Source organism: Lygodium microphyllum, chromosome 3, assembly GCF_053477565.2.
Source record: "Lygodium microphyllum isolate KBCC chromosome 3, Lygodium_microphyllum_v1.1.10, whole genome shotgun sequence".
NCBI classification, from domain to species: Eukaryota; Viridiplantae; Streptophyta; class Polypodiopsida; order Schizaeales; family Lygodiaceae; genus Lygodium; species Lygodium microphyllum.
In genome coordinates this window covers 145,582,257-145,598,378 of record NC_141137.1, presented here as the reverse complement: position 1 = coordinate 145,598,378, position 16,122 = coordinate 145,582,257, and the positions used below count along the sequence as shown (strand labels likewise).

Sequence of the window (16,122 nt, the reverse complement as noted above, 5' to 3'; positions counted from 1 at the left end):
TGGCCACCTGCCTCTGCTGATGGCCACCCTGAGTGAATCAAGTCAAGGCAGAGTTGCCATTGGCATAGATCTTGGAACCGCCTCATCCAATGATCCATGCCCAACACCTCAAGATCCACGGATCGCTTATTGATTCCACAAGCCTGAAGACCTTCAACTCAAAACTGAAGACCTTCAACTCAAAGACAAGGATCTTCAATCGAAGCCACGGGTTTGCAAGCCCAACTGCGTTTGAGGGGTTTCTTCAGAATAAATCCCTCCAATACCATCATCCTAAGGGATTGCTTATTGCTTCAAGCGTTTGTCATACTCAAAAGATGACCGGCTATGTAACCAGCACCACAACCGTGTGACAGATGCCGACATGGAGCCTAAAGCACACCAAAATCTCTCCTGGTCATCACCCCCAACCTCCATCACCTATCAATCCCCCCAACCCCGACCTACATGTTCCGCCTAAAGGCCGACGTAACTAACCACAATGGCCCACCGCAGTGCCATGGGACTGGCACTCGTCTAGGAGGGGGGTAATATTAACCCCAACATGAAGAAAGCAAAAGGAAGTGGGAAAGACACAGGGCAAAGGCGGAAAAAAGGTAGCCCGACTGAAGAAAGAAGAGGAAAGAAGACCAAAAGCGCAAGGGCAACCTTAAAAGTCCAAGGCAAATGAAAAAGGGAAAAATGCGCATTTTAAAATAAAAATGCGCACCCCGAAATCTTGTAAAAGAGCGTCGGGCTCTCACCCGTGCAATTTGTAAGTGTAGACAGGTGATGGAAAGGAAGCTAGGAAGATAGAAGGACAATGAGAAAATGGGCCTAGGCTAATGGCCGGCCATGTAAAAAAGGGGGATGACTGCCCATGGAAATTAGGGTATGTATATAAAGTTGAAAAGTGAATGAGAAGCTCATTCTTTGGTGTGTGGCAAAAAGAGTCTTCTTCTTCCTCTCTTCTTCTCTACTCCTTGCTTGTGTGTGCTTTTGAGAGAGGGAGAGTGAGAGTGTGAGGGGGTGAGTGTGTGTGAGAGTGAGGGATCAAGAGGATGAAGCTCTTCACCATCTCCTCTCCTCTTCTTCTCTTCTCTTCCCTCTTCTTTTCTTGTGCGCGCAGCTATGGAGGATGGAGCTTGGAGATGGAGGAGGCTTGAGGATGCTTAAGCTAGCATCAAGAATCGTGGAGCTACCGGAGTGCAAGAGAGAGGAGGGTACTCGATCGGGCATCAAGGTAAACCCACAACACTCGTAGGATCGACGGCGCGTCGGCTAGGTGAGAGATAGCCATTAGAGCTCGCTTGGAACGCTTGAAACGATAAGTGGTCCGTGGGTCTTGACGGTTGAGCAAAAGCTCCCACAGCATAAAATCATCAAACTTGTGGTACCATTTCCTAGGTGCTTGCATAATTCCATAAAGTCTCTTTCTCAATCTACAAACTAGGTGTTTCCTGCCATGTTTTGCAAAGCCTTAGGCTACTCTATGTAAATCTCATCATGCAAGTCCCCATGAAGAAAAGTCGTCTTGATATTCATCTGATAAAGATCCAAGTCAAGCTAGAGCGACCAAATCTAGTACTAGGCGTAGGGTAGTCATCTTCATAACAAGAGAAAATACTTTATTAAATTCTACACCATGTTCGTGCTTGAAGCCCTTAGCAACCAATCTAGCCTCGTATTCCAGCTTGGGGCATCCAAGGGTACTTTTCAACTTGTACACCCACTTCCATGGCAAAGCACGCTTGCTACTAGGCAAAGGAACCAAATCACACGTATGCTTTCTCTATAGTGATTCATACTCTGATGGCATGGCCCTCTCCCAAGAGTGACTATAACCCTTGCACATGGCCTCATCATAAGTAAGAGGTTCACCAGCATATCCATTACCATAATATAATCCATGGAGCCTCAAATCATACAGGCTAGCGTCTATCTCAAGTAGACCATCTTAAAACTGGTTGTGGGGTTTGTACAACCCGTGGAGCATCAGGGACCTAGGCCACTAGGGCATCAGCTAAATAGCCCTGTTGCTGCTACTGCAGGTTGTCTAGCTAGCTGTATAGTAGTAGGAGGCTCCTCTTGAAATATGACCTTGTGTACCTTAATGACATGCTCATGCTATTTATACATTTTCTCATGAAAAACAACATCATGGATGTAGATAACCTTCCAAGCCTACAAATCCCATAGGCAATAGCCCATCTCACTTGCATTCCCATAACCAAGAAAGATGTATTTTCTAGACTTAGGATCTAGCTTGTTGTGCTTGTCCTTGGGTACATGGCAGAAAGCCTCACAACCAAAGACATGCAAATAAGCATATGAGGGAGGTTTTCAAGACCATACCTCCTCTACAACTTGATAGTCAAGAGCAGTACATGGGGACTGATTTATTAAGTGTATGGTAGTAGTAATTGCCTCAATCCAAAAATAATGTGGTAAGCTTGTCTGGCTAAGCATACTATGAACTCACTCCTGAATTGTTCTATTCATGCACTCACAGTGCCATACCACTTTGGGGTGGATGTACGAGGTGGTGGATTGATGCTTAATACTTCGCTTTGTCACAAAATTGCTCAAAGGCTTCAACAACATGCTCACCCCCACTATATGACCTTAGGTATTTCAGCCTATACCCAAACTAGTTCTCAACCAAAGCAAGCCAACATTAAAATATAGCCAAGGCTTTTGAAATCTGTTTAATAGGATATGCCCAAACCTTATGCGTATAGTTATCAATGAAAGTAACGAAATACTTCACACCATGTAACGACTTGCAAGGCATGGGATTATATACATCCGAATGAACAAGAGAGCCAATGGCTCATCCTTGCCTGTCATACTAGACTTAGTATATGTATTATGTGTTTGATTTCCATATAAACAATGATCACAAGACTCAAAGCACTTATAGTCAAGGGGTGGAAGATACTACAGATGAGTAAGCATTTTCATTTCTTTCAAGGACACGTACCCAAGGTGGTGATGCCAAAGATATTTATGTGGAATTGTATCTACTACCAAGATATGGTCAACTAATCTAGATACAAGTAAGAGGTAGAGAGTATTGGACTTAGCACCATGTGCAATGACAAGATTCCTACGAGTAATCTTCCATGAGGAATCACCAAAGGAAACTACATAACTTGCATCATCCAAAGTGCCAATAGAGATAAGGCTCTCTATGAGAGCTGTTACATGACATATGTTATGAAGACTAAACATGCAACCCTGAACCAAACTGCAACTAGACATCACCAATACCAACTATCTCCAATCCCAAGTCATTATCCAAACGGATAGATCCAGTCAAACTGTGATAGGAGTTAAACCACTCTCTATGATGAGTCATATGAAAATAAGCCCTTGAATCTACTATCAACCAACAATGAGTACACCCTAACAAAGCATCAACTAGTTGTAAAGTATCAAGAGAAGAAGCTACAAGTATAAAATCATCATCAGAATCAAACTACACAACATTAATATCTTCAATCTTAACACTGGACTTGCTAGGGAAAATATTGTGATTATCATTTTTGTCATGTGTGCTTTACCCTTGCCCTTTTCTTTACACTTGTCCTTGTGCATCTTATGGCACTGTGGCCGAATATGCCATGCTTTTCCACAGTATTGACAAGTCAATGAGGACTTATGGCCATGGGACTTACTACAAGACTATCCATGTGACTAAGAGCAAGATTGTTGAGAGTCTCTACCATGGCAAACATTACCACCCCTACCATTATTGCATCTAATTGTGAAAGATTGAGAGGTGCAGGAAGCATCGATATTTTTCTTGTTAACCTCTTCAATAAAAAATGCACCATCTACATCCTACAATTGTAGCCCATCAATAGGTATGTTGGCACACATAAGAATGTGAAAGATATCCCATGATTTAAGCAGTGTAACTAAGAGAAACAAGGGAAAAAGAGTGCCCTTAAATTCAATCCCCTTCAAAGATAAATGATTGATAATGGAATGAAACTCATTTAAGTGGGTTGACATAAAAGTGCCCTCCTTCATGCGAAGATCCATGAATTGCTTCAACCAATATATTTGAGAAGTGGTGCTTTGTTTGCCATAGACATTGTGAATCTTTTCCCATAATTCCCATGCAGACTGCCCATCAGAGACAACATAATAAAATACCTACTTAGAGAGGGAAAATACATAGCTCATCTAATTCAACCCAATCATCTATATCAATAATTTCAAGTTTGACACCCTTATGTTTCAAGGGCCTAACCTGCATTTTCTACACTAAAACTTGCCAAATTTAGGCCTTCTAGTAGTTGTAGTTGGTACCATCCAACTTGTCAATATTAAAGATAGCACTATCAGTCGAGCCACCACCCATAATGAAGGCAAACAAGTGCACAATTGGTCAAAATAAGCTGCTATAATTATTGCAAATAGCCCTAAAATTGTTGCTAGATCAAGCTAAAAACAAGGGATACTAACCAAGTAATGAATTGTCCACAAACTCAATGCAAAGAACAAATGAAGGTGATTGCTCACTAAACTACAATTACAACATGCTAACGATGAAGTACATCAGTAAAAAATCAATGCCAAAGAGGGGCAATCCTGATATAAGACAAACTGCAACTACTAGGTAATAGCTCCAACTAGCAATGAATTAATATGCAACTAGCACTAAGAATTGTTAAAGAATCAATGTGTCAAACTAAGATATATTCCATAGGCATAACCATCATGCATAGAGTGGGTATCATAGGTAATAGAAGAGAATAACTATAGGCACAACGGACTGAGCAATGTAACAAAAGCTCAATACATAACCAACCAAGATGCGTAGATCACTAACAACATCATTGACAAAGATAGGTGCCATACCAAGAGGAATGTCAAATCAGCCCACTAAGCATCAACTGCGTACATAAAGAATGAGAAGAGCATGTACATGTCACCAAGTCCCACAGTCTCACTGTAAGTCCCTCGAGCTCAACTGCATAACCAAAAACTCAATGTAATCTCCAAATGTCAAGAAGTGGCTCCCACTAGAATGAAATTTGAATGTCATATGAGCAAACAAAGCTCAAAATATCATGTGGAAGGCATCCATACATCCAAGATCCAAGTAGCGTACATCTAGGAGCATCCAACCCAAGTATCTTGCAAAGCTCTTATTATTGGAGTATCAAATAATCAGACATGATAGTGAATGACAACCAATGGCACGATTCAAAGCTCCAATCTCAACTCAAAAGCAAGCTGAGAGCATAATCAAGCATGTGACATGAACCATAAGCATCAGTATATCACCTGGAATAATTGGTAAGAACTCGAGAGAGCAATAGGCATTTGCTCACTAATAAAATAGCATACATCCCTACTTGTTACAACAGTTAAAAAAAACTCCGTAAAATTGAGCAAAAGAGTGGTCAAATTAGTCCCAAAGCATTCCAATACATTAGCATAGCATCCTCATATGATCTAGTATCAAAGAGACATCTTGGGAAGCATAAGTGACCTCCAGAAAATGAATGAAGTGATGTCTTGAATTGTATGATAGCAAACTGTCACAAACTGTGGATCAATGGGTGATCCCAAGAGCTCCAATAGATGCCCAAACTCACGTCAGAGATGTTGGGGAAGTTTCCAATGATTGCCAAGAGTCGGGTGGAGTGCTAGGAGTTGGACGATAAGGTAGGCTAATCAGGAAGGAGGGGTAGCAAACATGCGCAATTCAGGCTAATGTGGCTGCCCATGTTGCTGCTTCTACTATTAGTGTTGATGCTTTAGAGGCACTCTAAGGTGCTCAACGGAACCGAGTAATGCCTGAGAACAAGGGGCAAAGACGGGGGGAAGAAGTTGGGTAGGAGATAGAGCTCAATGCATATCTCAAGGTGAAGAATCCATGGCTATCACTGAAACTATAAGCTAAAGCTTTTCTTCACAAGCTGCTATCGAGTTAGGCTCAAGCTCTCAAGGAAGATGACTCTAATACCAATCGAAGGGAGTGATCCATAAAGTGGAAGCACGGAGTGGAAGCAAGAGCTATGGTGGAAGGAGAGAGAGAGAGAGAGAGAGAGAGAGAGAGAGAGAGAGAGAGAGAGAGAGAGAGAGAGAGAGAGAGAGAGAGAGAGAGAGAGAGAGAGAGAGAGAGAGAGAGAGAGAGAAGATGTGGAAACTCCAACAATCACAATGTGTGACTGGGAGAGTGATGGGCATCGCCACCTGCAATGTACAAGTGTGTAGGTATGCGAATACTATTCAGTGTACACGGGAAGCTAGGCACATGCGCCTTTATCCCCAATAGCAAATAGGCCCATTTCATTTCAATCACAAAAAAGATCAAGATGGATCATAAAGCAAGATTGTCCATATTGACCAACTTCAAGTATCATTGTATGCTACAATTTATCATCACTGAGATGGTGTCACGAGGACATGAAATTTCGATGCTTTTCTTAGCATTTGATTAAGTTGCTAATCAAATGTGCAACTATGAGGTGCACATATGATGTGCCAATTAGTAGTTTCACAATCATGGACTAAGGTCCTTGAGATGACATTGGGTGTCAAAGGCGAAAGTTGTAACAAGTTATATTAGTTAAGTACTAAGTGGTGCCTAGTGACAAATTTTGACTTAGAATATATTATTAGCTATTAATGTTAGTGGCAACATTAGGAATTAGATATTAATTGATTAATTAATGGTAATTCAAGGGCTAATAAATGCTCAGTATTGCTTGGATGAAAAACCAAGTTAATTGTGGTTGTTGTTGGTATAATTATTTTTTTGAGTAAGACTTAATAATTAAATTAATTATCAAAATTAGAATTTTGAAAATTAATTTAATTGAGTGAAAATTTGCAATTAAAAGGCTACTACTTCGCAAAAGCTTCCCATGCGAGTTCCTATTGTGGAGGCTATTCTAGCCATTGGAGAGTGCACAATATACAAACAACAACTATTCAAAGACTTTGATAGGCTAGTTGTAGTAGGATTGAACATTTCGTGGGCTACTAGTATAGTAGGATTGAACATTTCGTAGGCTAATGACTAGATTTTAGACTCCAGCATGAGCTTAGCTGAAATCAATTAGTGTGAGTTTAACTATAGTCAATCAACATGCGTTTAGCCATTGTGGAGGCTATTCTAGCCATTGGAGAGTGCACAATATGTAAACAACAACTAATCAAGGACTTTGATAGGCTAGTGGTAGCAGGATTGAACATTTCGTAGGCTAGCGGTAGCACGATTGAACATTTCATAGGCTAGTGACTAGATTTTGAACTCCAACGTGAGCTTAGCTGTGCAATCAATCAACATGAGTTTAGCTATAGTCAATCAGTCATTTACAATAACACAACATTAAATTTCAGTTAATTTTGGCAATGAAACTCTAAAATCTCTCTCTCAAGCTTCCTCTCTATTCTATCTACCAATTCATAGCTTTCTTTAAGAGGTCTTAGCCAAATTTAGTCTCATGAGGGTACAATTGACATGCTTCTAAACCCTAATTTATATTAGAAATTAGAGTTTACTAGTCACGTAGGGAAGAATGCTTAGAAATTGGGGCCTAGTACTTCAAATTCAAAAACTAAAATTTGGGGACTTCAAAAAATTTCAAGAGGCTAGGCAATGAATATTAAGTTTGGGGCAAAATTTGTCTTCCAAGAAGCAAATTGATGGCCAATCCCCAAGCAAACCAAGGGAGAAATTTAGTTTGAAGGCTTGATGGTTGCTATGGATAGCAGGATGTATTGAAGATTGAAGGAGATCAAGTTAAGCTTAACAAATACTACAAGAATATCCAATTTTGGCGCCAATTTGGTGTCCACCAATATCCAAGACTAAGTGGTGAAACTTGCATTTTCAATTTATTTTAATTTTATGCTCGTTATGATTAGTGCTAAATCAGGCTATTTACCACCCTTCCCAAGAAAGAAGTGTGGTTTCGCATGGATCTAAACATTAGTAATCTCTTTTGCAAAGGTATTATTTAGAACATGCTACTACTTTAAAGTTACCATCTTCATTTCCTTCACAAATAAGATGGATAGTTAGAAAAAAGAAAATTCTACTATCTTAGATTTTTTTTAATGCTATGTATCAGAGCATAAGGTCTACCATTGTTTGAGTATTCTTGCAATAATATGTTGCTAGCAAGGTGCCATTTGAAATAGTGAAAGGGGACAAGAAAATCCTACCGATTTTGCATAACAAAGATAAAATCTTTAAAGTTGACAAGTTGTTAGAATATAGACAAAGCTTATGAGAAAATTAGGTTTGGTCTCCAAAAGACATAGATAGAGCAAAAGAAAGCAGTTGAGCATCACCACAAAGCACTAGAGTTTACATAGGTGACTAGGTTATTTTGCGCTTCAAAAATGTCAAGCTTAAGAAAAGGAAAGGCAAAGAGACCTTGTTTCCTAAGCTCAATTTGTGTTATTATGGGCCTTTTCATGTTTTGGAGAAGATCAACAAGCTGGCTTAGAGGCTTAAGCTATTGGATCATTTTGAACTCACAATGCATTTCATGTGAGTCTTTTAGACCTTCTTGTAGGAATGTGCTAGAGGATATCAATGACGAGGTTCAACTAGAGGTTGAGAAACTAGGCAAGCTTCTAATTCCAAAACAAGTTTTAAGCATACAAGGAAAATAAAAGATACATTGTTGTGTCGCTCTTTGGTGAAATTTCACATTTCTTTATCAATGGATACAAGGTGGATGGATGAGGGTGATTTGGTAGATTCACCATAGATTTTGTAGCTTTGTCTTCGTACATCGCAATTAGAGCCAACTTCAATTGTGGTTCATTTTGATTTAGTAGAGTGTACCTTGGATCGTTACCTAATGCTTAAGAGGGTAGTTTCTCTACTACCTAAGTATAGATAGGCTCAAGTATTTATGAGTTACTCCATGATAGTTAATGTATCTCGAGCATTTTTATTATTAGTGCAACAGTTGTGAGACTTCTCTAATTGGTGTTCTAGACACCTGATTTTTGCAGCTGTGTATGGTTATTGAGACATGCTTATGGTAGAGCAATATATGTACTTGTTGCTTGAGTCATCTTGTCAAGTATATTTGGCTTTTGGTATCCTACATGCTCATGGCAAAATGTCAAAATGTACTTTACTAGGATTACTTTGTCACATCCACCTCATTTGCTTTATGCCTTTTGGATCCTACTTAATGAAATGCAATCGATGATTACTTCCATGTTTCAAGAGGGGGGTATGTCACTAGAATGAAAATGAACTTTAATATATTGAACTAAATTTAATAATTGAACTTCAATTAATCTAAATTTTGGCATTCCTAGCTCTTGACATGTGAGAACACTACATTAGTAGTGTAGGATAAAGGTGCATGATAAGAGCAGGTCAGTCTAGACCTTGCAAGACTTAATTCAACTTTGGGATGAGTTTCCCCAATGTGCATTGTGAAATTGGTATTAAATTGGGAGTTTTGACCTTATAATTTAGGTTACATGAAAAGTTTCGTTGTGTGAGCAATTTATGATAAGCAGTCCTATTAAACAGCTCACTTATGTAAGCAGCCCATGTGGATCAGGACATTTTTCAGCCTTTAAGAGCTCATTTGTGAGGACAAACTTACTATTACTCTACATGAACTCTACCCTCCTAACTCCCACAGTTGCCTGCACCCAAAATTGCAGATTTTGGGACCAATTTTCATCATTTTCAGCTGTGTGTCAAGGCTGGACAGCTTTGTGGTAGGGGAAACAGTAGATCAACAGAAATGCACAGCGATGGGCTCATGTCTGCTGCTTGCACCGATTGTCAAAAAGAATGTGAAACTTACACAATTCTATCACATGAACAGCCCAGGAATGTTGAGGAAATGCAACGCAAGGCCAAAAGAAATGCATTTGGCAAGCATAATGCACTTGGCCTGTTGTTCAGGGCTGGAAGTTGCTGATTGTCAATGACTCTATGTTTTGAGGGTTTTGCTGGGTGATTATCAAATTTCATCATTTGACTCAAATCACCCCCAATCTCCTCCTCAATTTAACAAAACCTATACCACAAGGGGCACCACAGTTGGGGCCAACAAGTGTCATTATGCACGAGTAGGAGCAATCTGGCTCCCATCTTTGTGTTATTTTGATTGCTCATCAATATATTGCTATCATTAAGTGCGTTCAAATGCAATGTTTATATTGCCCTTTGGGATTTCCAGAGGCCGATTTCACTTACACACGGCATATATAGTGCCACCACTTAGCTATGAGATGCTAGACACCCTACTTATATAGGTAAGCTATCAAAAGCCTTGTATGGCTTGACATAGGCACCCAAGGCATGGTAATGCAAGACTGGAACTTGTATAGGATTTACTACTTCATACTCTGATGACTCATTGCATGTGAAGGAAATAGACAATTGGTGGTTGAGTGGCCTATGCTGATGACTCAACTGTTACAAGTAAAAAATGATCATGACAAGGACAATTTGAAGATGCTTTAGAAGAAGTTGAATGAAGGATGTAGGTGAGCTGTAGTAATTTTTGCACATCAAGGTTGTGAGACATGATAAGGGCTAATGCAAAGGTATTGCAGTTAGGACAAAGTATGGGATGGCAGCTTGTAAGCTAATATCTATGCCATTGGAGCAAAATGCAAAGGTGAGTGCTGATGCACGAGTCATTGGAAGGCCCTACAACATACAAGCACATAGCAGGAACTTTCACCAACACCACTAGGCCAGATTCAAGTTATCCAAGCCAGCCCATTTATGCAGGCCCCAACAGAACCATACATGGATGCAGAGAAACACATTTAAGATATGCTAAGTCATTTCACATCTTGGACTTTTCTATGCAGGTGGGAGACAAGTAGAGCTACATGGCTAAATACATGATAGCAGCACTGATAGTGTTTGGCATAGAAGATCTACCAATGGTTTTATCTTTTCACCTGATACAGTGTTGCCACATGAGTGCCTGTAATGCCACTCGTAATTTGTTTAATTGAAACACTAAGCACAACATCCAGGGAAGTGACATAGAAATATTGTTTTCAATTCCTAGATTTCTGTTTTTATACTATGAATAAGTTATGCATGTATGTACTCCAACCACAGTCATATTGCAACAAGAGTGTGGACATGCTAAAATATGTACATGCATAACCTGTAAATAAGACAAATAAGATAAAGATATCTACTGACTGTCCCCTCTCTTGTTGCAATGTGACTCTGGTTGGAGTATGTTTTACAGTCTGTACCACCTGTATTGATTATGGTCATGCATACAAGCTCTATGGCAGGTTGACAATGATGGAATAGCTCCTCAACGATTTAATGAAGAATGCATGTGTAGCCTGCTGCTGTTGATCCCACACTTCTGCTATCACTCCACAAGCAGTGTCCTTTGGCTGCTTTCCTCAACCTTCTTTTCATCTCCCTCACTGCTAGCACTTGCATAGATATTACTCAGGCAAACATAAGCAGCAGGTTCCTTGGCATTCAAGTGCAATACATGTTCAAAGGCCAGTTTTCCCAGCTTGGTATTTCTCCATTTTTTACAAGCACCCAAGACAGTGAGCCACATCGTAATATTAGCTGGAAACGGCATCTCTTTGATAACTGTTATTGCCTTGCTTAGGTGCCCTGCGCGGGCAAATAGAGCTACCATACAACTATGGTGCTCAAAAGTTGGGACAAGACCATACTCTTTACTCATGATCTCAAAGTACATCTGGCCTTTATCCATTAGCCCTGCATGAGCGCATGCGTTAAGCACAATGGTGAATGTGATCAGGTCTGGTCTTATACCTTCTCCCACCATATTCTCAAATGAGGAGAAAACATATTCTTCATTTCCAAGCAGGGCATATCCTGTCATTAAAGCACTCCAAGAGACCACATTCCGGGCTGGAAGCCTGTCAAACACTTCTTGTGCATTTGTAAGCATCCCAGATCTGGTGTACATTTCTACCAACACAGTGCCAACAATGCAGTTCTCTTCTAGCAAGCCCTCTCTAGCAATCTCAGCATGTATGTCTTTGCCCTTGTTTATGACTCCTAAGCTGCTACATGCTTTTAAAATGCAAGCATAGGTGACTGCATCAGGAGATAGACCGTCAAGCTGCATACGTTCCAAACATTTCAGCGCATGCTGACCATGCCCATGTTGGGTATATCCAGCAATCAGCACACTCCACAACACTACATCACGAGAGGGGAGTTTGTTTACCACTTGTTCTGACTCTGCAAGCAGACCACACTTGGCATACATATCTGCCAATGCTGTCCCAACAACAATATCCTTTTCCATCGAGCCTTCCCTGATAATCTTAGTATGTATTTCATTGCCCTTCTCTGAAGCTCCTATGCTGCCACAGGCTTTCAAGGTGGAAGTGAAGGTGGCAGCATCGGAAGAGAAACCTTCAAGGTCCATACGCTCAAAGCACTTGATTGCTTCTTCACCCTGCCCATGTTGAGTGCATCCTGCAATTAGGACACTCCATGAAACTGCATCTCGAACTGGAAGCTTGTCAAACACTTCTTGTGCTTTTGCAAGCAAGCCACATTTGGCATACATATCAACCAATGTATTGCCAATAAAGATATTCTTCTCTAGCAACCCCTCTCTGAGAATTTCAGCATGTATTTGCTGGCCCTTATATGCAGCTCTAATGCTGCCACAAGCTTTCAAGACACAAATAAAGGTGATAGCATCTGGAGGGACGCCTTCTAGTTTCATGAAATCAAAACACTTCAGTGCTTGCTCAGACAGCTCATGCTGTATATATCCTGCGATTAGTGCATTCCATGAGACCAAGTTCCGAGCTGGAAGCTTGTCAAACACATCTTGCGCCCTGGCAAGCAGGCCACATTTCATGTACATATCTATCAATGCATTTCCCACAATGATGTTCTTATCCAGAAATCCCTCCCTGACTATCTCAGAATGAATTTCCTTGCCTCTCTTTGCAGCTTTCATGATGCCACAAGCTTTCAAGGCACATACAAAAGTGACTGCATCAGGATGGAGGCCCTCAAGTTGCATCTGATGAAAAGACTCCAATGCTTGTTCTCCATGCCTGTGTCTGTTATAACCTGAAATTAACGCATTCCATGAGGCTACATTCCGAAGTGGAAGCTTGTCAAGTACTTCTTGAGCTTTTGCAAGGAGGCCACATTTGGTGTACATATCTACCAAAGCATTGCCAACAATGACACTCCTCATCAGTAATCCTTCTCTGACAATCTGGGCATGTATTTCCTTGCCCTTTTCCAAGGCTTCTGTGCTGCCACAGGCTTTCAGAACACCGACAAAGGTGACAGCATCTGGAGCAAAACCTGCGGCTTGCATCTCTTGAAAACAATTGAGTGCTTGCTCACCATGTCCATGTTGAGCAAATCCTGTGATAAGTGCACTCCATGAGACCACATCCTGCACTGGAAGCTTATTAAACACCTCTTGTGCTCTTGCAAGTGAGCCACATTTTGCATACATGCTGACTAACGCGCTGCCAAGGTACAGGTTGTTTTCTGGCAAACCCATGCCAACAATATCTGCATGCAGCTTTCTGCCTCTAGGTAAATCCTTTTGTTGGCCACAAGTCTTAAGCAATGCCAAAAGTGTGTACAGATCCTGCCAACTATTGGATAGACGTTTCCATTGTTGCTTGGGATCGGAATGAATGAGAACCTGCTCCCCATCATTACCTTGTATTGTACAAAGAAATTCCCTCGTACAGAAGTCCTCAGCTTCTTCTGTTGGACCCTTGGGTGGCTGCCCTCTCATTCTTCTTGGCTCTTCAACCTGACCCCCATCATCATCTTGTATTGTATGAAGAAATTCCCTTGCACAAAACTCTTCTGCTTTGCCTTTTGACCCCTTGAGTGGCTGCCCTCTCATTCTTCTTGGCTCTTCTCGGACATAGCAGAGATGCACAGGGACTCTTTGCGATGGAGGTGAGGACTCGAGCTGTTCCGTGCTACACATGAGAATTCTGTCCGAGGCAAGGGAGCAAGTATTTGCAGTAGTGATTCCATTGCCACAGTGAGTTTGAGAGATTTCCATCCATAAGAAGTCGCAGATTGACGATGCTGCTGAGTCTATCTTCGTTTTCTTCTTCTTCCTCCTCCTCCTCTTCTTCTTCTTATTGAAGAAATTGTTGGTTGTGCAAATTTCTTCCGAAAATTCATGATGGAATGATGATGAGGAGAGGAAGACAGGATCGCACTTACAGAAGGGCACAATTTCTGGCATGGATATGCTTGTCCATGACATGCTGATGGCAGAAACCACCAGCTGCTCTTATTACTTAAAAGGCTCCCGTTTTTGCGTTATTATGCACTTCACCGGTATACACACACTCTCACCACACACACACACACACACACTCACACACACACACACACACACACTCTCTCTCTCTCTCTCTCTCTCTCACATTGTTCCTACCACCTTAAAAACTACTCTCTCTCTCTCTCTCTCCACAAAAAAACCAAGTGAATATTGTCCTCATGGCACTACTTTCAAACCCCCGCGATGCCTTAAGCTAATGTACTTAGGGTGGAGGGGCTCTCTTTGCAAAATGCAATGGCCGCACACAAGGTGAGACTTCTCTGGACCCTACAATCCAGCAATTAAAAATAGCATTTAAAAAAAAAAGAATTGCATTGCAGTACATTAAAAATAGCAATTCAAAAGGGGGAAGAGAGAAAAAGAGATCACTACATAGTTGTCATGTATTTCTACTTCTTCAAGTAGAGCTAGTAGCTCTACTTTTGGTGATGCTTGCTTAACTTATTGCTCAAGTCATATTTTTCCAGGAAATCAAGTAAAGTAACTTGGCTACACTCATTATAACTTCACTCAATCAACCTGTGTAATTCAAATGGACCTATGTGTGGCATGGCTCTCATTCCAAAAAGCAAGGGCTGCTCTCTAGCTATATCACCTCCACCAAACAAGTACAAGTGAGCATGGCCCTCCTGGCTCTACTTTAATTACAAAATCCAAGGGACAAAAATAAAAGAGAAAGTTTAAACAAAGGCATGAACTTAAATTGAACTAAATAGGCTCTTAACTCAACAAATTTAAAAGTGGGCCACCCGAGTTAACTAGAGGTAAATTTTTGAAGAAGAAAGAGCTTGTGATCATTACCATTGTATAGCAATGTCTTAAGGGGCAAATCTAACAAAAGACAAACAAAAGAGATATAAATCTCTATTTTACTCACTCTAATCTATTCAATATATTAGCTTTAAAAATAGGTGTCTACATACATAGAATGGTTTGTAGAAGAGTTTCCATAGTTTTTCTTTTGAGGCTGGTTACACACTAAGTAATGGATGACCAACCCCCGCCCAGAGTGTGGGCATGCACTTTTTGAAACTGGGCACGAACATGGGCATCATACCTTTACACACCAAATGGACACAGTTTGTAAAAAAATAAAAAATGATAAACTTATAAAATTTTTGATTGGTTGCAAATGTAAAAAGTGCACCCTTGTCCGCCACTTTACAAAGTGGGTGGGGGAGACTCCCCATCCAAAAGTGAGCAGGGAGTACACCTATTTAGCACGTAAACAACAAGTCATGTCCTCTCCAGTGTGTAAAGGATTGCAGACGCCCAACCCTTAAATAAGTGTTTTGATTGGTTAAAGCTTACAAAGTGGCCGTCCCTTATTTGGTGTGTAACTAGCTTGAGTCCACCAAGGTCTTGGATCTAGTGGATATGCCTTTTAGGAATCAAATGATCATTCCTCTACTATGTTAAGTCTCTCTCTCTCTCTCTCTCTCTCTCTCTCTCTCTCTCTCTCTCTCTCTCTCTCGTACGTGTTGGAACCCACCAAGCTAGAATTGTTCCTATGCATGAAACTATTATGTTATTCTTCTCTCTCTTTCAAAGGTAAGAATGTATACTTGGATAATCATGAACACGTAGCACATTGAACAATTTATGGCATGCATACATGAGATATGCAAAGTAAGAAAACGAGCAGAGTACCAAGGTGAGAGAGTGATCATTATAGTGGTGCACTATTGATAGTGCACAACTTAGTAGAGTCTGCTAAAACTAACACTATAGTGGAGTGCTAAAAATGAATGTGAGTCTATTCAAGGGGAAATTATTAAGAGAGAGATCATCTTCTACACATAGACCC

The 16,122-nt window shown here is 40.6% G+C and overlaps 1 protein-coding gene across 1 annotated transcript; it reads right to left on the bottom strand.

Moving 5' to 3' along the window:
• Positions 1-10,488: 10,488 nt before the first annotated feature.
• Positions 10,489-14,339, bottom strand: LOC148038995 (pentatricopeptide repeat-containing protein At2g33680-like). Its single transcript, XM_087674845.1, has one exon. It carries the CDS (start codon positions 14,235-14,237, stop codon positions 11,346-11,348), a length of 2,892 nt encoding a protein of 963 aa, XP_087530971.1. The 5' UTR covers positions 14,238-14,339; the 3' UTR covers positions 10,489-11,345.
• Between the last annotated feature and the right edge of the window lie 1,783 nt (positions 14,340-16,122).

Bases quoted from the DNA above. Each gene is read 5' to 3' on its own strand.
- LOC148038995 (XM_087674845.1), bottom strand. From the start codon at position 14,237: ATGTCATGGACAAGCATATCCATGCCAGAAATTGTGCCCTTCTGTAAG.